Here is a 21,666-nt window from a genome sequence, read left to right on the forward strand (position 1 = left end):
CCAAAAAAAACAACAACAACAACTTATATCTGATTCTGTTACATAGAAGTGAATAAAAATATTATATTGATATTTAATATTAAGGTAACACTTTACAGTAAGGTTCCATTAGTTAATGTTAGTTAATGTATTAACTAACATGAACGAACAATGAACAATACATTTATTACAGTATTTATTAATCTTTTTTAATGTTAGTTAATGATAATACAGTTGTTCGCTGTTAATTCATATTAATTCAGAGTGCATTAATTGTTAACAAGCACAAATGTTGATTTTAATAATGCATTAGTAAATGTTGAAATTAACATTAACTAAGATTAATAAATGCTGAAGAACTATTGTTCATTCTTAGTTCATGTTAACTAAAGTTGTTAACAAATGTTATTGTCTGATTGTCTGATTATTTGTGAAATTTAAGGAATTATGAGTTTGAAATGGGCATGAGATATCAATGTATGTGGTATAGTGCTGATAGACCAAGAAACGGACCAGTAAAATACTAATTCAAGCATCCTCTGTTTTTAAAAGTATCTCAAAAACTTGTAAAAGAACGAAATCATGTCACAAAACATTTGCAAGTTTGTTTCACACATTAATTTTCCAACTGAATGCAAAAAAAGTGGTGTAAAGTTGAGTATACATGACAAATATGCAGAAAACTGTGGCATACAAAACCACAATAATCACACCATTAGCTCTAGTGCACTCTAGCTCTAGTGCAGAAGTTCCAGGAAGTTCACCAACTTTCCAGCTAAAGCGAACACTCAAGGGCTTTTTACACTTGAAATAGTTAAGGGTGTAGTCCACATTAAAATAAAAGTTCTGTCATCATTTACTCACTCTCAAACCTGCATGAATGTCTTTCTTCTGTTGAACATAGAAGATATTTTGAATATGGGTAACCAAACACCTTATGGTCTCCACTGACTTGAAAAAAATACTATGGAAATCAATGGGGACCATCAACTCTTTGGTTGCACATATTCTTCAAAATAATTGTAATGTTTGTGTTCAAAAGAAGAAAGAAATTTATACAGATTTGGAATAACTTGAGGGTGAGTAAATGACAGTATTTTCATTTAGCGTGAACTATGTCTTTCAGCCTGGGTCATTCTAAACACGGGTAAACGGAATCCTGAGTTAATTTGGTACAGATGGTACATTCCTAAATCCTGGGTTAACATTCTTCTTTGCATATTTGCAGGGTCGGTGTCATTGATTGCTCTTGCATTGCACATCCTCATATATTGCTGACTATAAAGTTTTATTTTCCTGAATGGACTTTTCTGACTATAAAGGTAAGAATGAAATGGACTCACAAAGCTGAAACACGTAAAACATTCCATTACCCGGGGTTAGAAATTGGGTTTAGAATGACATGAATGAAGTGCAGTGTGAAAAGCCCTTTAGAAACAAACAAACAAACAAAAAAAGCCTTGCACATTTCTTCAATTTATCAAAGAAAACAGAATTCTTCAACTTTAAAAAGTTTAAGAATTAACTCCACGCCTATTTCTTGCAAACTCCAATATTAATACAGATGGTTTCAGTGTCTTCAGTAGTTGAAAGTTCTTCGACCAGAGTGTCCTTGTACTTGTTCACAAACTTCCTACACAGTGACTTTAGGAAGCCAATCTCATCACAGACCATCTCCAGCTTCTTTTTAATATCGTCCTGCAGAAAAGTGACCAGAAGAATTAACATTAAGCCATTAGTCTCACATGAATTTTAGTAAAAGCGTATGAAACTGTACTGTTACCAACCGGAGTTGCTCCATTGGAGATCTGTTTTTTCAGCTTCTTCATCGACCACTTGCAAGCCCAGCACATTCCTGGTTGTTGTTTTGTTTGTGTCTCACCCTAAAAAGGCAACAGATACAATAGAGTCAATAGTTTACATACAGTATGACAATTAGAATCTAGCAGTTCAAATCGGACATTTGCATCTTGCAAACACTCTTTCAGTATATGGCAAAGTTCTGACCTCTTATCGTGATTGATGCATCCGCCAGTGTGATTAATCATATATTAATCATATATGTGTTTTTTTTGGCCAATTAATAGTTGTAAATTCGTCCATCATCATGTAAACAGATCACATAGTTCACAACAGTTTGTGAATTTTGATAAAAGGTGTAAAATAATCTTTCAGATATAATAGTTAATTTTGTGTACATTATTTGCTTACATCAAAGTTTACACGTTCATGTAAAGCTTAGAAACAAATGATTGAAAAATAATAGAAATTAATGCAATCTTTAAAAAGACACATCAATGAACTTAAGCCGGTCCAAATCGGTCTATGCTGTTAGGCACTCAAAATATAGACAAATTGATTGATAAAGATGGCTAACTGATCTGTGCTAATTTTACCTGAGGATATCAGCAGGGTGATCAGGATGATACTCTGCAGCATCTTGTTTGGCAAAAGAATCTGAATGAACACAAAAAGACTGGAAACACTCTGCTTGATGAGGGTCTTTGGTGCCGGCCTTTTTAAAATACTGGTTTTAACCGGAAACCACAGTCGAAGAGAGACAGTAGAATTCTCAACATGTGAAGATGTACAGTCACTCCTGGCATTACTTTTTTTGTATGTGTGATACTCAGGGTGCCATTGGTGAAAAAAATCAGAGGGTGGGTGTTTTTGATTGTTTAGTTTCTTTTAAAAATAAATCACATTTCTTAATTTCTAGAATGCAAAATCAATAGTTATTGATATTTACAAATAGAATAAAGAGACACATACCTATACACATTCAGTCAAATCATTTTTCATAACGGGTAGGGTTGGGATTCCGCCTATCGAGTCCTATGCGCTTTTTTTCTTCATCTGTGAGGACCGGACCTAGCGATCTGGCAGGGCTTTGCTCGCTAATCTAAGCGCTCCAAAGTTTGGCTACATTTGCGATCAGAAGCCTACAAAGCTAAGTATAATATAATAGCTAAACATGTTGCAAGAGAGTCACCACCAACATGACAAAGCACTTTAATTTAATAGATGGTTAAAGATCGTGAACACGATTCAAACACCAACGTGTTTCTATTCCTAAATTACAATGATTTGTCTGTTTCATTCCTCAACCTTTGACGTGTGCGATCACAATGTTGTGATCACTTGGTTCGTCCATGGAACGTACGATCACACCAGTGTGATTTGAACATTTAAATTTGTGTTTGCGCTAGAGACCTGCACTCCCGCGGGACCCAACACAACAGGGTGCGGCGCGGGACAATTCTTGATGGGCGAGTGCGGGTGCGGGCGGGAAGCGGGAGAATAAAATGATTTGCACGACTCCTGCAAAATAGAAATTATCTAAACATAATTTCATGTTTTAAACATTTTATTTATGTGTTGCACAAAAGCAAAAAGAACAACTAGTAACATTAAAATTATTAACATGTGCAAGTTAGACAGAGTTTCTATTTATAACACGTGTTTAAAAGGTTGCGCAATGTAGCCAATCACAGACTCAGCTGTTGATTTCTGGAACAAAATGGCCAATCAGAGGTGATTAACGGTGCGTTCCAAACGGGATATATCGCCCTCTGAAGGGCACTTCGGAGTGAAAACAATCATGGCCGCCATATTGAAGGGTCATTCCAAACCAAAGTGCTCAAAACTGGCCACTTCAAAGGGCCCTTCGGAATGAAGGATTTCGAAGGGTACAACTGATGGACACTTCGGGCTCCCATGATCCTTTACGCAGATTCTTTGCATGATGACGGCGCCTCCGTGTGGGCACGTGATGATGACGCAGAAGGGCACTTCAAGAAACAGTTGTTTGGTCCCCTACACCCTTCCACCCTTCGAAGCTCTCACTCCGGAGGGTAAACCCTTTGAAGGGATTAGGGCATAGGGATGAGCCCTTCCGAATGGAACGCATGGTTAGTTCGAATCCACTCACTGCAGTGCTGAAATTGCATGTTCACGAATCGTCTCATTTTAACACACGAAGTGTAGACATTGTGAAAGATTCATTGTGCATATGTTCATTGTGTTATAACAGAGCTTTATGAGATCGCGATGAACTGAGATGTCAGCTTTTAGTGATAACAAAGGAAGCACTGCTCGCATTCTGCCATGCCAAACCATGCACGCAGCAGACCATGCTTGCTTTTCTGTTAAAAATAACAGTAGTTTGTGAATGTTGATGCTTAGCCTAAATAACGAATATTTTATCGGGAGCATTTATGCTGGGATGTTGTGGATCTTAGGAGATGTTACAGAACCATTTAATGTAAATTTCTTTGATGTGCTGAAAAAAAATCTATATAGATTACTTTTATGCGGGCTTTTGCGGGTGGGAGCGGGACAAAGCATGAATGTCGCGGGCGGGAGCGGGCCCAGATAAGATATTTTTCTGCGGGAGCTAGCGGGCACGGGACAGAATCTTGCGGGAGCGAGACTGAAAAATCCGTCCTGCTTAGGTCTCTAGTTCGCGCTGCCATTGACCTAAAGAGCAGCTGCGGTCATGAATGAAACAGCTTCAGTCTTTTCAACCACACAGTATCATTATTTCTATTACAAACATTCAAATCACAGAAGTACTGGGATAAAAGTTTATAGTTCAGATATAAACTCTGATGTGTACGGTAGCGATTAAAATAGAGTAAATCACCTTTTGAAAGTAATTTGACACTTCCAATGAAGATTTGTCGATTACATTGTTACGCCAGTAGGTGGCGAAAAGGGGCTGTTAAAATGTATTTGTCTTTGAATCATAAAAGAGATTCGTTCAAGAATGCTGATTCATCCAGTAATGAAACAAGTACATCTTGAGTGAGTCATTGAATCATTTATTCATAAATTACATGTGATTTTGTTTAGTTGTCTAATGTTTTTTCTTCAGAATCATGAGAGAACCACAACTTCCATTGGGGAAAAGAGTAAATCACCTTTTGAAAGTAATTTGACACTTAAAATGAAGATTTATCGATTACATTGTTACGCCAGTAGGTGGCAAAAAGGGGCTGTTAAAGGGAAAAAATAATAACGACTTTATTCAACAATTCGTCTCCTCCGCATCACCCTAGCGCCATTTTGGAGAGTATCCACTGAATGTAAACGGCATATGCTGTTCTGTGTCAGCTGTGCCACGCGTTTACGTCGCTTACGCTTTGATTTGAAGGAAAACAACGTATCCGTGTGGCGCAACTGACACAAAACAGCATACGCAATTTACATTCAGTGGATACTCTCTAAAATGGCGCAAGGGTGACGCGGAGGATTTTCATTTTTGGGTGAACTATCCCTTTAAAATGTATTTGTCTTTGAATCATGCAAAAGATTCGTTCAAGAATGCTGATGATGTAATGAAACAAGTATATCTTGAGTGAGTCATTGAATCATTCATTCATAAATTACATGTGATTTTGTTTAGTTGTCTAATGTTTTTTCTTCAGAATCATGAGAGAACCACAACTTCCATTGGGAAAAAAAAGCAAAAAAAAAAACTACATTTATCCAGAATCATGCAGTTCTATTTTGCACACAAACAGCTCTTAAAGAGTCCAGTTTTTATGTAGCCTGTTGATTTTTGTTCATGGTATTCAGCTGCAACTAAATGGTTTGCAAAAAAGAGACACAGGATACATGTTTCATATAGGGGTGTAACGTTTCACTCGTTTTATTGATACATCGATTACAAACCCTGACGATGCATATGCATTGATCTTGAAACATGATTTTTGAATCGTGAATCGCCGATTTCGGACAGTAATCGATTTAAAACGCTAAGAATCGAATGAATCGCGCTCCACTAACCGCCTGTGACTGTCACAGGATTGCGCTCGCGCTCTTCGCGAATTTAATTGTGAATCGAATCGAATCGAATCGTTCTAAATTTGCAAAAATCGTTCTTGAATCGAATCGAAAACCTATGAATCGTGAATCGAATCGAATCGCTGTCTACCCAAAGATTCACAGCCCTACAAACTAAGCAACCGAAAGCAATATATGTCTTCCTCAGATGTAATGTTAGTTCTGTACTTCAGCGTTGGGTAAAATAGCATTATAATCTACTTTGTGGTAGAGAAAGCTGCTTACAATGTAGGCTACGGGAAACAGCGAATATGTTGAATTAAACATACGCAATTAAACATACACACAATCAGCTTTTCCACATGTTTTATACTGGCCCCGATAATCCAAACTTCTACTTAAGTCATTCATTCAGTTTTTGTGAATGAATGACTTAATCCACCTGTTGCTTTGGTCTTCATCAACAGCCGCTTGCGCCACCTGCTGGTGAGCGACTGACAGCAGCTGGAGATCATGCATCGGTGCTCTACTGCTATTCCCGCAGCTCCCGGATGTGCAATGGCGAATTTTCTGCCGAATTTTAACCACTGAATTTGTGGAAGCGAATTTGGAAAGTGAAATAAAATGGACCGAAATTTGCCTGTCGAATATTATACATCGTATTTTTAAACAGATTGAATATTTTGGAAGTGAATGATGAATGAATGAATGATGATGCATTTATATAGCGCTTTTATTGTGTATTGTTGTACACCCAAAGTGCTTTACAATCATGTGGGGGGGTCTCTCCTCAACCACCACCAGTGTGCAGCATCCACTTGGATGATGCGACGGCAGCCACAGGACAACGGCGCCAGTGCGCTCACCACACACCAGCTACAGGTGGAGAGGAGAGAGAGTCATAGAGCCAATCAAGTGGATGTGAAGTGGAAGTGAATTCTGGAAGGTGAATATGAATTATTGAATTTTTAATTATGAAAATGTGTGTGAAATATTTTGAATTGAAATATCCACAGCTTAAATAAACAACTATGTTAAATTTCAGGACCTAAAAATGCAAGGCCTGGAAATAAAAGGCATTAAAATGCAAGCACTGTTAATGCAAAGCATTTTTTTCAGTTAGTGCTATTGAACATGCTTTTTTGTTTCAAAGACATATGGCATTATTTTTCTTCCATACAAAAGGAACCAATGAGTTTCTATGGAAACTACAAGGAGTGGGCGTGGTCCAATGAGTGTCTATGGCAACTAATGAGGGTAGTTATGGAGACAAACAAGGCATGCAGCAGACAGGGGCAAAACACACAAGGAACATGTGACATTAAGCAACAATGCTGAAAAAAAATGTATCATTCATATTTATAAAATATTTTTTTACTGTTATCACATTAACAACCATTTAGTAACATTAGTTAGTTGTGTGTTTGTCAATTAAAATAACCCACACATAACAATCATTTTATATATACAGTAGAGGATTCACACTACACTAGCTATGTTTCCATCCAAAGATGCGAATTTAACTTATGCACAAAACTGGAATATCGCATAAAACATTTGCGAATAAAGCACCGTTTCCATCCAACGAGTCAAGGAGAACAAAATCGTCACTTCCTGATAAACTGGCACTAAATAACTCTTAAGAAAACTAGGAGAAGCCACTGAATATAATAATTTTCATATGTAATAAATTACTTGCGCTTCAGAGAGAGCAGACGTAACACAATAAATGCGGTCATTGCTTTTAGAGGTGGATGCCTGCTGTTTGGGAACGCAGTCATGTAAGACAGTAATGATACAGAAACACTTTGATGACAGACTTTCCTCAGGCATTTTAGAACGACCAAAACAACATATAGATGCTGTAAACGACATCGGTCCGCTGGTTTGTCAAGTTATCCCGTCTCAACGCAAAGTCACATGACTTTTTCAATGCGCAAGGTGGTATTTATTCGGTAAATGTGTTTCCATCGTAGTTTATGCGCATATTTTCTTATCGGATAAAAAGTTTATCCTACTCAGTTTTTTATGCGCATTTTTAGAATTTATGCGCATCTTGGCGTTTCCATTCAGCGTTTTTTTATGCAATAATCCAAAATGCGCGTAAAAATAGGTGGATGGTAACATAGCTACTGGTTTCTTTGTAGAGGTGTCAGTTTCATTTTCTGTAGAGCCACCCCAGGCAGGCACCGGACGTCTATGTAACGTCAGGTTGACGTTGGACATGACGTCAGACAGACGTTGCATTTTGGTTGAAAATGAAAATCGGGTAATTTGACGTTGACTTAACATTGGATTTTGGTTACACAACCTAAAAACAACAAAATATCAACGTCAGCTGACGTCGGAATTGGACATCAATTTAACATTGACATTAGACGTTAAATTTACATTGAATTTTGGTCACCCGACGTCGCAACCAAAATTTTACCAAATATAAACGTCTTATGACGTTGTGTGCCTGCTGGGACAGCTCTAAAGAGTTCAGATTCAACCTTAAATGCACCTGATCCAGCTAATCAAGTCCTTCAGGCTTATTTGAAAACTACAGACTTTTCAGTAATGAATTTCACTAACGTTGATATAAGTGTTCATTTCACTAGTATTTGCAAGAAGCTTTTCAATAATTATGGCCCCTCATACTGTATGTTTTTCATGGACTGAAAAGAACCAACTCATTAGAATCCTTCGTTCTGTAATTGGTATTTTAGTATGAAATTCAGTAAAATTCACATAATAGAACCATTAAAAGAACCAAACATCATTGGGTTTAGTTGTTTTGTGTTTATGTTTTCTAACCATCATCATCTGCTTGTTAGAGAGAGTAACAAAACCTCACCTCACGGGTCAAAATTACGGTGACGCATTGCTGCCACACACATATTTTTTCCACTCAATTATGTCGTAATATAACGAGATATGTCGTTTTAACGACATATTTTCTCGTTAAAACGACATTTTATCGTAATAACGACATATTACGTCATAAAAACGATACGTTTTCCTGTTATTATAGATAGGCTATATGGTACATTATGTGAGCGAGCTAAGCGACTGTCCGCGCTGCTGTCGCCACAGTCTGACATAAATGAGGATCTGCACGCTGCTGAAATGATTGAAATACACTGTTTTAAATGTATTTTAATGTAATGGTTTTAATTGTAGCGACATGTTTATTAGGATTAATCTCCAATCTTGTCTACAATATAGTGCTATCCAATAACTGCACTCAGACCCATGACTCGTTTAGGCTATGATCAGATCAAAACTTTATTCAAGATTATTTTTGAATAATCGACTCTGGGCTTAATATTTCTTTATTTGAATGACTGAAGTTTGATTTAACAACAAATCGAAATACGAAAAAAAAGAAATAAAGAGATTTTCTAATAGGCTAATAATAATAATAATAATATGTCATTATACGATATGTCAGACTGTGGCGACAGCAGCGCGGACAGTCGCTTAGCTCGCTCACATAATGTACCATATAGCCTATCTATAATAACGGGAAAACATATAGTTTTTATGACATATGTCGTTATTACGAGAAAACATGTTGTTTTAACGATAAAAGATGTCGTTTTAATGAGATAATTATATCGTTTTTACGAGAAAAGATGTCGTTTTAACGAGAAAACATCTCGTTATTACGACATAATTGAGTGGAAAAAAAATACATGTGTGGCAGCAATGCGTCACCGTACAAAATAACCCAAAGCATAAAAGTTACACATTTCTTTTTTGGTCCGGAAAGCGAATATATATACACTGAACAAAATTATAAACGCAACAATTTTGTTTTTGCCCCCATTTTTCATGAGCTGAACTCAAAGATCTAAGACTTTTTCTATGTTCACAAAAGGCCTATTTCTCTCAAATATTGTTCACAAATCTGTCTAAATCTGTGTTAGTGAGCACTTCTCCTTTGCCGAGATAATCCATCAACCTCACAGGTGTGGCATATCAAGATGCTGATTAGACAGCATGATTATTGCACAGGTGTGCCTTAGGCTGGCCACAATAAAAGGCCACTCTAAAACGTGCAGTTTTACTGTATTGGGGGGTACAGGTCTGTTATCAGGTTCTTGCACACAACTGGATGACTTATTTGGCTCAGTAATGGGTAAACTCTCTGTACTCTTAACAGGTTCAGGAACATGCTCGGGTTCTGGACTGTTTTGATCATTGTTAGAACACTCTGAAGCAGTCATCTCATCAGGGATGTCTAAAACACCATCACAATTGGTATCCTGCATTTCATTCCTTTCATGTGTTCCAAACTTAGTTTTTAAGACGGAGCAATCATTTATGCGACTTACCAGCAGGGAGATACATGTGCGCAATGACTGATGCAACAGCCAGTGGGAGTTTTCCCAATTTATGCATGAATTTAACTATTTTAACTCCGTTACATCTATATCTCCCTGCTGCTAAGACTTCTCATCCACCTGATCTCCATCTAAATTACTCCAACACACACACAGTCACATTGGTGCCGTGACCTGTTGTTTCTTCAATCAAGATGGTTCCTGTAAGTCACGTGCACTTTAGAGAAAATGTCAGCAGCAGAGTCTCTATTTCTCCCTGCTGCTAAGACTTCTCATGCAACATCGATGCAATATATTCTAACCAGCCTTTTGGTCGTGTTTGTCCCAGGTATGTGTTTTGTTCGGTTTTGTCATGATCTGTGTTAAAATAATATCAGCTATAGTTGAATGTTAGCTATTAGCACACGTGTTGTATGCTCTCGCACGTGCTGAAGTGTGTAGCGGCGCCATTTTAGGGCTGCATTATTTCCGTTCTGTCTTTTATACAAAATATGTAAAATTCTGACATACGTATGTGTGTGTATGTATGTAGCCTATGTGTGTGTGTGTATGTGTGTGTGTGTGTGCAGTTTTTTTTATTTTATTTTATTTTTATTTTTTTCCTTTGGTGATTTTTATTTTATTTACCTCAAATTTCTGTGTTTTATTATGAAAAATAAGCATATTTCTTTACATTATTTCACACACACAAAAAAGACATCATTGTGATCCTATTTTACTGTTAACATCAAAATACTATAGGCTATCATTCACTGAGTCATTGAGTGTCTCTGATGCCCCCCTTGTGGAAAAAATGATGTTAACGTGCATTTTATGGTTACTGCCACTAGAGGGTGTAGGGGGAGGCTGCATGAACACAAGCCACCGGCCCAGATATGTGTAAGATTTTACATGGTTGCTCATAAGAATATAGTAATTATTAAACTTTGTGGTTTTGAAGGATTGTTCTTTTATGCCGGTTTTACGGAGGGTGATTTTACCCCAATATCATAAGGCAAAGATAATGCAAATGTGAAATGGATTGTCATAACACTTTTATATGCATCCCTATAGGTACAGAAGCCACTCTTAAGAGAGATCCTCCTTCTAGTCTCCCTGTATAGTAATCAAAGCCTGGTTTTGGAGATGACCAGCACAGAGACATCTTTAGGTCCACAGCTAAGAGACGATTGCCACGTTCCTATGGCATATAACGATATACGACAGTATGCCCTCCATACCGTGCTGAACACTCCATTCAATTTCCCTCAGGTGAGCTTTTCTATTTTCTTCATTAAAAGGTTGCTATAAAGTTGTTGTACTTTATTGCTGGTCATTGAGTTCTACCAATAAGATCTGAATACTAATCCTGTAACATTTCAATTTCTGTTAGCTTGACATTCCTGCAATCAGGGAGTGGTTGTGAGCAGTTTGAGACACGTGTACTAGTTTCTGAACATCTCAGTTTGTTGTTTCAATCTTGAAGTCCCTTCCTTGCCAATGGATATAACTGACCAAACTGAGGCAACACAGCACAGATGAAAAATGCAATAAATCATCAGCATAGTCATAAGGCATCAATCAATCATGCCTTGTCATTGTTTTCATAATCACCTCAGTAAAATTCCCACATGGCAATACTCACATTTCTATTCTTGATAACCTACATTCAAACAATTCACCTGTGCCGGTATACATTGATGCAATCCACTCTCACCTGACTTCAGTTCTGGACAGCACACCCACAGTGACGTGATCAAGTTCATCATGGATGTACTTTTTCCAGAGGTAGTTCTCATGTGTTAGCTGTGCTCTGCATGATGTCAGATTCACATTGTTTTAAATGTCAAATAGTTTATCCATAATGTGAGACCATTGCTCTAAAAATAATTGTTTTTGTGGTTATTATAGAAGAGACACTTTTCATTTTGTTGGAAAAAAGCTAAATATGTGAAATGATACTTGGCTACTTGGGGTTTGTGATCAATCTCAATTCTTTCTCTGGTAGTCCATTATCTGTGCCCTGGCTTTTGTGGAAAATCTGTCCATCCTAAAGGCTGAGGAGAAATTTCTGCGAGGACCTGTCATTTACATAAAGTACTGTAAGGATACTATCAAGGAAAACATGGTCAAACATGACATCCTGCCATTATTCACAAATATACATTTTTAATTCACTAATTAAATGTGTAATGTTAATGTTTTTTTTTTTTTTCAAAAACACTAATTCAGTTGTCACCTGTAGGCTATGTATGTAGACCAACAGTGAATATTTACAGAAATTTTAATTCGTAGTGCAGATCATCTGATATCTTAATGTAATGTTTATATTTAAATTCACACACACACACACACACACACACACAAACCTCTCAATTAGTCAATGTCTATGGACAGGCCGGTTATTAATGAAGTTTTCGAGCGTCGGTTTAATTATTTCGCCGTTACGCCACAACAGGGGCGTAAAACTGCCTGCTCCAGGTCTGACTCTGCAGCCTTCCTGTATAGGCTAGAGGGGCCTATCTCAATCTTCAAGGTGTTTTCTATTCCTCCACTGATTTTAAGGTTTAATCAAGTGTCTTGTCAGCTCGGATACATAAATTGTCATTTTGTTGTGTATTTTGCTTTTGTATCCTGCCAGTGTATTGATTGGTAAAAATTTGAGCTGATAATGGAAAGGTTGTAGGTTCAAACCACAAAAACAGTGATGAACTCAACTCAGGATGTTTAAACTCAAAGGAGATTTGAGGGTACTTTCCCTGGAATAGGTTTACTGACAATTCAGACCTGAACTATTGCTTTCTTGGCATCTGATCAAAATTGGGAGAAATTACTAGTACAAATATGTAATTCAGTTTTTGACAAGTAACCAATTTTATTGCTGTGAAAGGGGAAAGTGTTTGTGTATATATTGCAGCATTATATTATGGAGCAGATTTTAAATTCACTCAGAATGATGAAAAACACTCTTTACCCGGTCTCATTTTTATTTAGCCTATACATAGCTGCATGTAATCACATCATAATCTTGCAGTAGCAGCATCTTGCAGTATCTCACAGGAAAAGCTGTTTGAGAAGCTCATCAGCTCAACATTTGAAATGAAGTATGTGTCATCAGCCATCTAAACAAACTGATAACGATCGCTGTTGTTGTGAATGTGACTTACTGTGTCCTGTAATGTTTGAAGTTCCTCTCGTTCTTTATGGCAGGCTGTCAGGTGTCAGCCAGTTATAAAATTGTCTATTAATGGCCAAATGCTTTAAAACATTTGTCTGTAATAAATACTGTCTACGTGTCTACTGTCTTCTTTTTTTTTTTTGTAATCATTTGTATGGACACGTATATTTGTTTACTTGTGACTCAAACCAATTTTCAGTCTTTCTGCAAATTGTTTTTATTGCTGATTATTTGCAAAATGTAAGAAATTATGAGTTTAAAATGGGCATGAGATAGTGTGTGTGGTAGGCTATGGTGCTGATGGACCAAGAAAATAAAATACAAATTCAAGCATCCTCTGTAAAAGTATAATGTCACACAACATTAAAGTTAGTTTCACACATTTATTTTCCAAATGAATGCAGAACAAAGTTGCAAAGTTGAGCGTACATGACAAATATGCAAAAAACAACAACTTTTTTTCAGCTAAAGCAAGGGCTTTTCACACTTGAAATAGTTAAAGGGATAGTTCACCCAAAAATGAAAATACTGTCATCATTTACTCAACCTGTATGAGTTTCTTTTGTTCTGCTAAACATAAAAGAAGATATCTGGAACATGGGTAACCAAACACCATACAGGTTTGAACAACTTGAGGGTGACTAAATGATGACAGTATTTTAATTTTTGGCTGAAATATCCCTTTAAGCCTGGGCCATTCTAAACCGCAAACGGAATTTACGTGGGGTTAACAATGGGTGTTCACATGGTAAATTCCTAAACGCTGGGTTAATGTTCTTATTTGCATATTTGAGGTGTCAGTGTCATTGATTGGATGAATGCAGCGCAGGACCTATTTACATAGCCTAACGGCTCTAGCATTGCGCGTCAAATATATTGCTCACTATCCACCTTATTTTTCAACGCGCAAGTAAGCCGTTTTCTGTGAATGTGTGAGACTTCCGGTTCATTAGCCGCTATAGGGAAATAACGAGAAGAATAACAATGTGCAGTAAACGGTCAAACTGTTTGCACTACAAACAAACCAGTGTGTTAATTTGTAATTAAGATAATACATTAAAATAACATGGTAAGGCACACCAGTTTGCAATATCTAGCAGCAAAACAAGCTGTTTTGTACAGCTAAAAATAGACACCGGTGACCGGAAGCCAGACACATTAAATTTACAAATGGCCGCGACCGCTCTTATGGGAAAAATAAGGTGGATACATAAAGTTTTTTTTTTTTTTTTCCTGAATGGACTTTTCAGACTATAAAGGTAAGAATGAAACTTTCTTTTCTTCACTCCACTCTATATTTAAGTCATTATTTGACATTTTCCCCTTCAGAAAGCTGAAACTACTGTTTCTACAAGGAGCGGTGTTTCCGTGACTGCCCAAAGCTGTGGCTAAGCGCCTAATCGTAACATTTACTGCATCGTTTCACAATGTAGACGTTTGGCACCTCAGTGAGGTTAACACCGAAAAAGCGGTGCTAGTCCTGCTCCAGAGCAGGGTTTAATTACCCCAGATAAAAACTGCGCTAAACCTGCTTCTAAATTACAAGTGTGAAACATTCCTTTACCCAGGGTTAAAAACTCGGTTTAGAACGACAGTGACCTGAGGTTAAGGTCAATAATGTGGAAAGCCCTTCAGAAACAAAAAAGCTTCATGCAATTTATCAAATATGATTCTTAAACTTTTATAATGTCATTAACTCCATGCCTATTTCTTGCAAACAGTAATGTTAACACAGATGGTTCTGGCATCATCAGTAGTTGAAAGTTCTTCGACCAGAGTGTCTGTGTACTTGTTCACAAACTTCCTACACAGTGACTTTAGGAAGCCAATCTCATCACAGACCATCCCCAGCTTCTTTTTAATGTCGTCCTGTAGTTAAGTGACAAGCAGTTAATGTTAAGCCACTAGTCTCACATTAATTTATTAAAGCATTAAAAAAAGTACCAACCGGAGTTGCTCCATTGGAGATCTGTTTTTTCACCTTCTTCATTGCCCACTTGCAAGCCCAGCACATTCCTGGGAGTTGTTCTGTTTGTATCTCACCCTAATAAGACGCATGAGAGCATATTGGAGTCATTAGTTTATATATATCACATATACAGTAGAATCTAGCATTTCAAAGTGAACATGATGACTAGCTGTTTGAAAACCATTGTAAAGCTTATCTCCATCTTGCAAATACTCTTGAAGTTTCATTTCAGTGCATGGCAGAGATCTGACCTCTAAAGATAGCGATCGATACATCAACCAGTGTGGTTAATCAGCTGACAGTCATATTATTGTGGTTGTTTGGCCAATTAAATAGGTAGTTGTAAATTCTACCCTCATCATGCAAACAGATCATGTACTTTTCTGGTTTTCAAATAACAGTTTGTGAATTTTCATTTTGATGTGTAAAATAATTATTAAGCTAAGTTAGTTAATTTTGTGTAAATGTTTGTTATCATGAAAGTTTACGCAGTGAAGGAAAGCTTGGAAATATTAAAAAATATTTGAAAAATAACAGAAATTTATGCAATCTTAAAAAGTCAAAGAAATGTCTATATTAATTATACATTTTGACCACTAGTTAACAATTTACTATACTACTTTACAAGTGAACACAAAAGGGGATCATGATAGAGAACAACTCACAGAGTCTTCTTCAAGTTCATTTCCAGTAAACTCTTCTTTGCGCATTTCCCAGTGAAGAGCACAAACTAAGGAAAAATGCATGATAAATTTAGTACATACTATGTAGGCCTACTAAGTGCAGGAATTTAGTTAAACAGTGTATATTTTAGGCATATTCAAGCTGGTTTTAGAGTGACCGGCATTGCACATCATAGACATAAGTCAGTCCAAATCGGTCTATGCAGTCTTTGTGGCACACAAAATATAGGCTAGACTAATATATGGATAAAGATAACCAATAACTGATCTGTGCTAATTTTACCTGAGGATATCAGCAGGGCAATCAGGATGATACTCCGCAGCATCTTGTTTGGCAAAAGAGTCTGAACACAATGAGATTGAAATCTCTCTGCTTGTTTGCTGAAGATCTTTGGTGCCACTTTTTATAAAACACCTCTGTTTTCAACCAGAAACCACAAACATTGTGAAGTGAGACCAGTAGCACCCACAACATGACAAGAAGTACTATCACTAACAATTTTTTTCCATCTTCCTGTATGTGTGATACTTATTTATCATAAACGATAGTACTTTGATTACACATACTATATCTAAATAGGTTACACTAAATTCAGTGTCAACTACACTGCAACTGCTTATTTCAAAGACGTATCATAATGGTATGGTCGGAAATGGCAGAGCATAAATTACATGTCATTAAAATTGGAAACTCAGATATCTGTGATAAAGATTTTGTTTGAAGTATTGCAGTATTGTGTGATTTGTAAAAGTTTGCCCTAATGCCACCCCCTTGGGACTCATTTATGCCACAGCAAGAAGCAACCTAAAAGAACAAAGCCTCCTCTAGCTGACTACTTGAGATGAATGATAAATCTTTATTACTCACTCTTTTCTATTTGCCTTAACTTTCGAGAAGAGAGTGCTTCTTTAATTTGGGTATTGCAGGGTGTGATGGTTTTCACACCCTACCACACGTTGAGCTGTTCGGAAAAGAGTTGAGAACTGCTTCTTCATTTCTAATTCTCAAACTGTCATTTTAATGAATTGATAGATGTGACATTGTAAAATGCAAATACTTGAGATGAATGATAAATCTTTATTACTCACTCTTTTCTATTTGCCTTAACTTTCGAGAAGAGAGTGCTTCTTTAATTTGGGTATTGCAGGGTGTGATGGTTTTCACACCCTACCACACGTTGAGCTGTTCGGAAAAGAGTTGAGAACTGCTTCTTCATTTCTAATTCTCAAACTGTCATTTTAATGAATTGATAGATGTGACATTGTAAAATGCAAATTCAGAAATGATCCTTTAGAATCAATGGTGAAAAGAGCAAACCATGTTCTCTGGTACTTAGAGAATGTCTATACATTTCTTCTTATTTGTCAAAAGAGAGACAGTTTGCCCACCACCCAAAGCTGTGTGAACTAAACTCTTTGAACTAAACCAGGGGTAGGCAAGTTTGGTCCTAGAGAGCCGCAGTCCTGCAGAGTTCAGCTCCAAACCTAATCAAACACACCTGAACAAGCTAATCAATGTCTTCAGGATTAGAGGCTATAGGCAGGTGAGTTTTTTTTTCAGGGTTGGAGCTGAACTCTGCAGGACTGCGGCTCTCTAGGACCGAACTTGCCTACCCCTGAACTAAACTATAGGCTACCAATTAAATCCAGTAATTGGCATTAAAGGGGTCATCGGATGCCCATTTTCCACAAGTTTATATGATTCTTTAGGGTCTTAATGAAAAGTCTATAACATACTTTGGTTAAAATTTCTCAATGGTAGTGTAAAACAATACCCTTTTAACCTGTCAAAAACAGGTCTGTTCACAGCAAGCCGTTATGTTGCATTTCCCTTTAAATGCTAATGAGCTCCGCTCACCCCGCCCCTCTGTTATGTGGGGTGACGAGCCTTTCTCTTTGAGACAGTAAACTTTAGCCACATTCATCGTGAAACTTGTTAACTAGCATATTATTAGGAAAGGCAATTTTATATTTTCATTTATATTTATAAAATACTTCTGACAAAATGTCTAGTTACCGTATTGGCCCGAATATAAGACGACCCTGATTATAAGACGACCCCCCTTTTTCCAGATGTACCTTTTGGAAAAAGGCTTTTTAAAAACCAAATCTTGTTTTTTCTCAGTAAAACACATTTTGTCTTCAATTATTTTCATATTGCATATTTTTCCTATTTTAATTTTTGTTTTGAAAGTATGGTAAAAACTGGTAAAATGTACCAACAATCACATTTAAAAAAAATACCCTTTTTGATATACCAAAAAAAAAAAAAAAAACAGGTAGCCCATCTGAATTAGGACATTTAGGCTATCCATCTAATAGTAGCCTACCAAAATCTTATGAACAGTAGAAGTTAAATCTTACTGTAGGCTAGTCTTCAAATCTGGGTACTGTCTTACGTTTTAAAATCACAAAGGGAGTTTGGTCCCATCAGGCTAACGTGACAGTCACGACTCATGCAGCTGTAAGGTTTTCTGCTTCTTTTGTTTTTACTCGCGATCTTTACAACACGCATTACATTACGTATTTCATGGCACACTCGTTTTATGCGTATTTGGCGCCACCTATTGTTGTGGGTGTATTATTGACATGTCAAAGTCTAGACCTTGAATATAAGACGACCGCGTTTTTTCAGATGTATTTCCAAGAAAAAAACATCGTCTTATATTCGGGTCAATACGGTAGTTCTAGTATATGTCACAGTGTCTAGTTGGTGTGCCCATATATAGCCACCAGAGGGCACGCTTCTTAGTTTTGTTTGTTTCTCTGGACTTCAGTTCCCATCACCCTTTACTTTGACTATCTAGTCTCATTGCATTCAGCTGTGTCTCATTTACCTTGTTAACTCATCCACATATAAGCCCGGTTTTCTTCGTCTTTGGCATTTCGTGACAGAATAATCCAGCCATCAACAGATATATTCGTATTCTTCCTCCTGCTTCGAAGAAGGAGCGAAAGACTCTGCTCCGGATGTTGGCAGATCTTCGCCAACAGGGGTTGGAAGTAGGAGGTTTTGCTCAGACCTTCTGTACTTTGGTGGTAGGACTGGAACTTTGTGAGTCCGAGCTTAGCAAGATTTTTAATGGTTGCTTAGACAACAACCCCTTGCCTCCTCGGGAGATGGAGAGGCTTAAGACTCTCGAATTTTAGAGTTTTATTGAATATCTCTGTTACCGCAATTTAGTATTGTCATGTCGGTCTGAGTCCATTGCAGTGCCCCCGGAAATGCCCAAGCCCGCTCCAGTGGATAGCGAATCTTCACTGTCTCAGTCTCGCAAGCGAAGGTCGAGAAGGAGGAGGGCAGCAAGGTCCATTCCAGTCTGACACAGAAGAGTGTAAGCTGCCTGCGTTCAGCTCATATTCTCCAAAGTGGCGCTACGGTGATGCGGACAGACATAGAGGAGACGAATTGTTGAATAAAGTCGTTATTTTTGTTTTCTTCGCGTACTAAATTTTCATTTTGGGGTGGAGTATCCCTTTAAGCTGTTGTGGTGTTCATTCACATTGTTTCTAGATTGTGTAGAGTGATCAGCCAACAGTGAAGCATCCTGAGACCATCCATGTGTGGGGTTGCTTTTCAACCAAGGGAGTGGGCTCTCTCATAATTCTGCCCAAAAACACTGCCATGAATAAAGAATGGTGTCAAAATGCCCTGCAAGAGCGACTTCTTCCAACGATCCATGAGCAATTTGGCGATGATCTGTGCATTTTTCAGCATGATGAAGCACCATGTCACAAAGCAAGAGTGATAAAGAAGTAGCTCGAAGATCATTACATTGAAATTTTGGATCCGTGGCCAGGCAACTCCCCGCATCTCAATCCCATAGAGAACCTGTGGTCAGTCCTCAAAAGGCGAGTGGACAAGCAGAAGCCCACAAATTGTGATCAACTCCGAGAACTAATAAGGCAAGAATGGATCGCCATCAGTCAGGATTTGGCCCAGAAGCTAATATCCAGCATGCCAGAGCGAACTGCAGAGGTTATGAAGAACAAGGGTCAACACCGTAAATATCGACTCATTATGTTTAAAATTTATGATATGCTTATAATTGTTTTTCAGTATACCATGGAAACATGTGGAAAAATAATCTACAAATACTGAAGCAGCAAACTTTGCAAAACACAAAATTTATGTCAGCCAAAACTTTTGGCCACGACTGTACCTGCTGCCTCCTAATCTTTCCGGAGTGTTTTCCGAATGGTCCTTGGCTCTTGGGCTACCCTTCTGACTAACCGTCTGACTCCCTGATATGAAATCTTGCAAGAAGCTCCTGTGCACAGCCTACTGATGGTGGAGTGATGTTCCCTCCACTTGAAGATAATTCCATTAATCATGCTTTCAGGAACATTTAGAAGTTGTGAAATAGGGTTGGGCCTATAGACCACAAAATTTATGTCACTGCCAAAACTTTTGGCCATGACTATATATATATATATATATATATATATAATATACATACATATGATTGCTCTGTATGTTTTTGACTCACTAAAAAGCTCTGACTCATTAGAATCATCCGTTCTGTAATCAGACTTCACCAGATGCACTTTATGTTTTGGATTGAGTGAAGAGAATCAACTCATTAGAGTCTTTCAAACTATAGTTGGAAAGCACAGGATGCGCTTTTTTTTTTGATTGACTGGAAAAAACTGACTCCGAATCATTTGTTCTGTGATTGGACTACACAATCTTTCATTATGTAATTGGAAAACACTGTATGTGCTTCATTTCTTCGACTGACTAAAAAGAACCGACTCATTAGAATCATACACCAGATGCATCATTAAAAAAGTACTTTGCAGGAAACCTGAGTATTTTTGCACATCATTTGTAAGAATTCACAAGCAAGAATTGTTAAAGGAAGCGAACGTCATTAGATTTTGTTATTTTGAATAAAACCCAATCTGTATAAGAAACATTCTAAGTTTCCACCACTGGTCTATATAAATTCTACTATTATACTATTATAGATCAGTGGCTCCAACCCTAGTCACAATGTACTGCCATTGTACTGAATTCACCCTATTAAAATTATTTTGTGTTCCACAGAAGAGAGTAAGTCATACAGGTCTGGAATGACATGATGAGTTTGTGTGAATTGTTCATCTTCACCAGCACCTACACACACCATACAGATCACCTGATTGGCAGGCCGTTTTCACACTTCTGCCACAACAACCAGACAACTTAAACAGCCCCGTTTGACAAACAACCCACAGACATACGCTGATACTACACAAACCACTCCACACAACTCTTCTTGTTCATTTTTAGTTACTTTAAAGGCTTTAGCCAATCATCTTTGATAAAATAATATCATGTCTTGCCCACAAATGCAGGGCACGGAGTAGTCATTATTTCCTTTGAATTCGTTTTTTTTTTTTTTTTTCCTCACACTTGGTTTGTAAGGAGAAGAATTACAGTAAATAGCTACTGCTGACTCATGGTCATATTTTAAAACTGTTGTGTTTAAAAGGCTGTAAAGATGCTCTGATGCTATCAGATATCTGAACATATCAGTCACTGTGAGAAATACACGACAAGGGAGGAAATGGCTTGTGTGGTTGTGTTGATCTCAAGACCTCATTTTGTCTTCAGATCTTCAGCCCTTTTGCATCTTAAGCAATAGTGAATCCTACTGACCAGAACTAATATTTTCTGCATATGTACTTTTATAAAATACTTCACATTAAGTGAAATTCAGCCCCCATATATCCTACACTGTTACTGAGGTTGTCCAGAAACTAGTAACCAAAAAA

The 21,666-nt window shown here is 37.4% G+C and overlaps 2 protein-coding genes across 2 annotated transcripts; both read right to left on the reverse strand.

The window, feature by feature from the left end:
• Positions 1-1,512: 1,512 nt before the first annotated feature.
• On the reverse strand, positions 1,513-10,104 carry LOC107729221 (antimicrobial peptide NK-lysin-like). Its single transcript, XM_016539652.1, has 4 exons — positions 10,089-10,104; positions 9,822-9,994; positions 1,767-1,862; positions 1,513-1,677 (listed from the first exon to the last, which is right to left on the reverse strand). The coding sequence occupies exons 1-4, from the start codon at positions 10,102-10,104 to the stop codon at positions 1,513-1,515; spliced, it is 450 nt and encodes a 149-aa protein (XP_016395138.1).
• A 4,810-nt stretch (positions 10,105-14,914) lies between these two features.
• On the reverse strand, positions 14,915-16,255 carry LOC107729252 (antimicrobial peptide NK-lysin-like). Its single transcript, XM_016539686.1, has 4 exons — positions 16,190-16,255; positions 15,889-15,953; positions 15,203-15,298; positions 14,915-15,123 (listed from the first exon to the last, which is right to left on the reverse strand). The coding sequence occupies exons 1-4, from the start codon at positions 16,230-16,232 to the stop codon at positions 14,959-14,961; spliced, it is 369 nt and encodes a 122-aa protein (XP_016395172.1). The 5' UTR covers positions 16,233-16,255; the 3' UTR covers positions 14,915-14,958.
• Between the last annotated feature and the right edge of the window lie 5,411 nt (positions 16,256-21,666).

Source organism: Sinocyclocheilus rhinocerous, unplaced genomic scaffold, assembly GCF_001515625.1.
Source record: "Sinocyclocheilus rhinocerous isolate Xijiao unplaced genomic scaffold, SAMN03320098_v1.1 scaffold1268, whole genome shotgun sequence".
Lineage (NCBI taxonomy): Eukaryota > Metazoa > Chordata > Actinopteri > Cypriniformes > Cyprinidae > Sinocyclocheilus > Sinocyclocheilus rhinocerous.

Excerpts from the sequence above, each read along its gene's own strand:
- LOC107729221 (XM_016539652.1), bottom strand. Across the intron at positions 1,863-9,821 it reads GACCTGTACCCCCCAATACA|GGTGAGACACAAACAAAACA; the intron begins GTAAAACTGCAC and ends TTGCCTTTTTAG. Across the intron at positions 1,678-1,766 it reads TCTCCAATGGAGCAACTCCG|GACGATATTAAAAAGAAGCT; the intron begins GTTGGTAACAGT and ends ACTTTTCTGCAG.
- LOC107729252 (XM_016539686.1), bottom strand. The coding sequence starts at position 16,232 with ATGCTGCGGAGTATCATCCTGATTGCCCTGCTGATATCCTCAG. Across the intron at positions 15,954-16,189 it reads TGCCCTGCTGATATCCTCAG|TTTGTGCTCTTCACTGGGAA; the intron begins GTAAAATTAGCA and ends ATTTTTCCTTAG. Across the intron at positions 15,299-15,888 it reads ATGAACTTGAAGAAGACTCT|GGTGAGATACAAACAGAACA; the intron begins GTGAGTTGTTCT and ends GCGTCTTATTAG.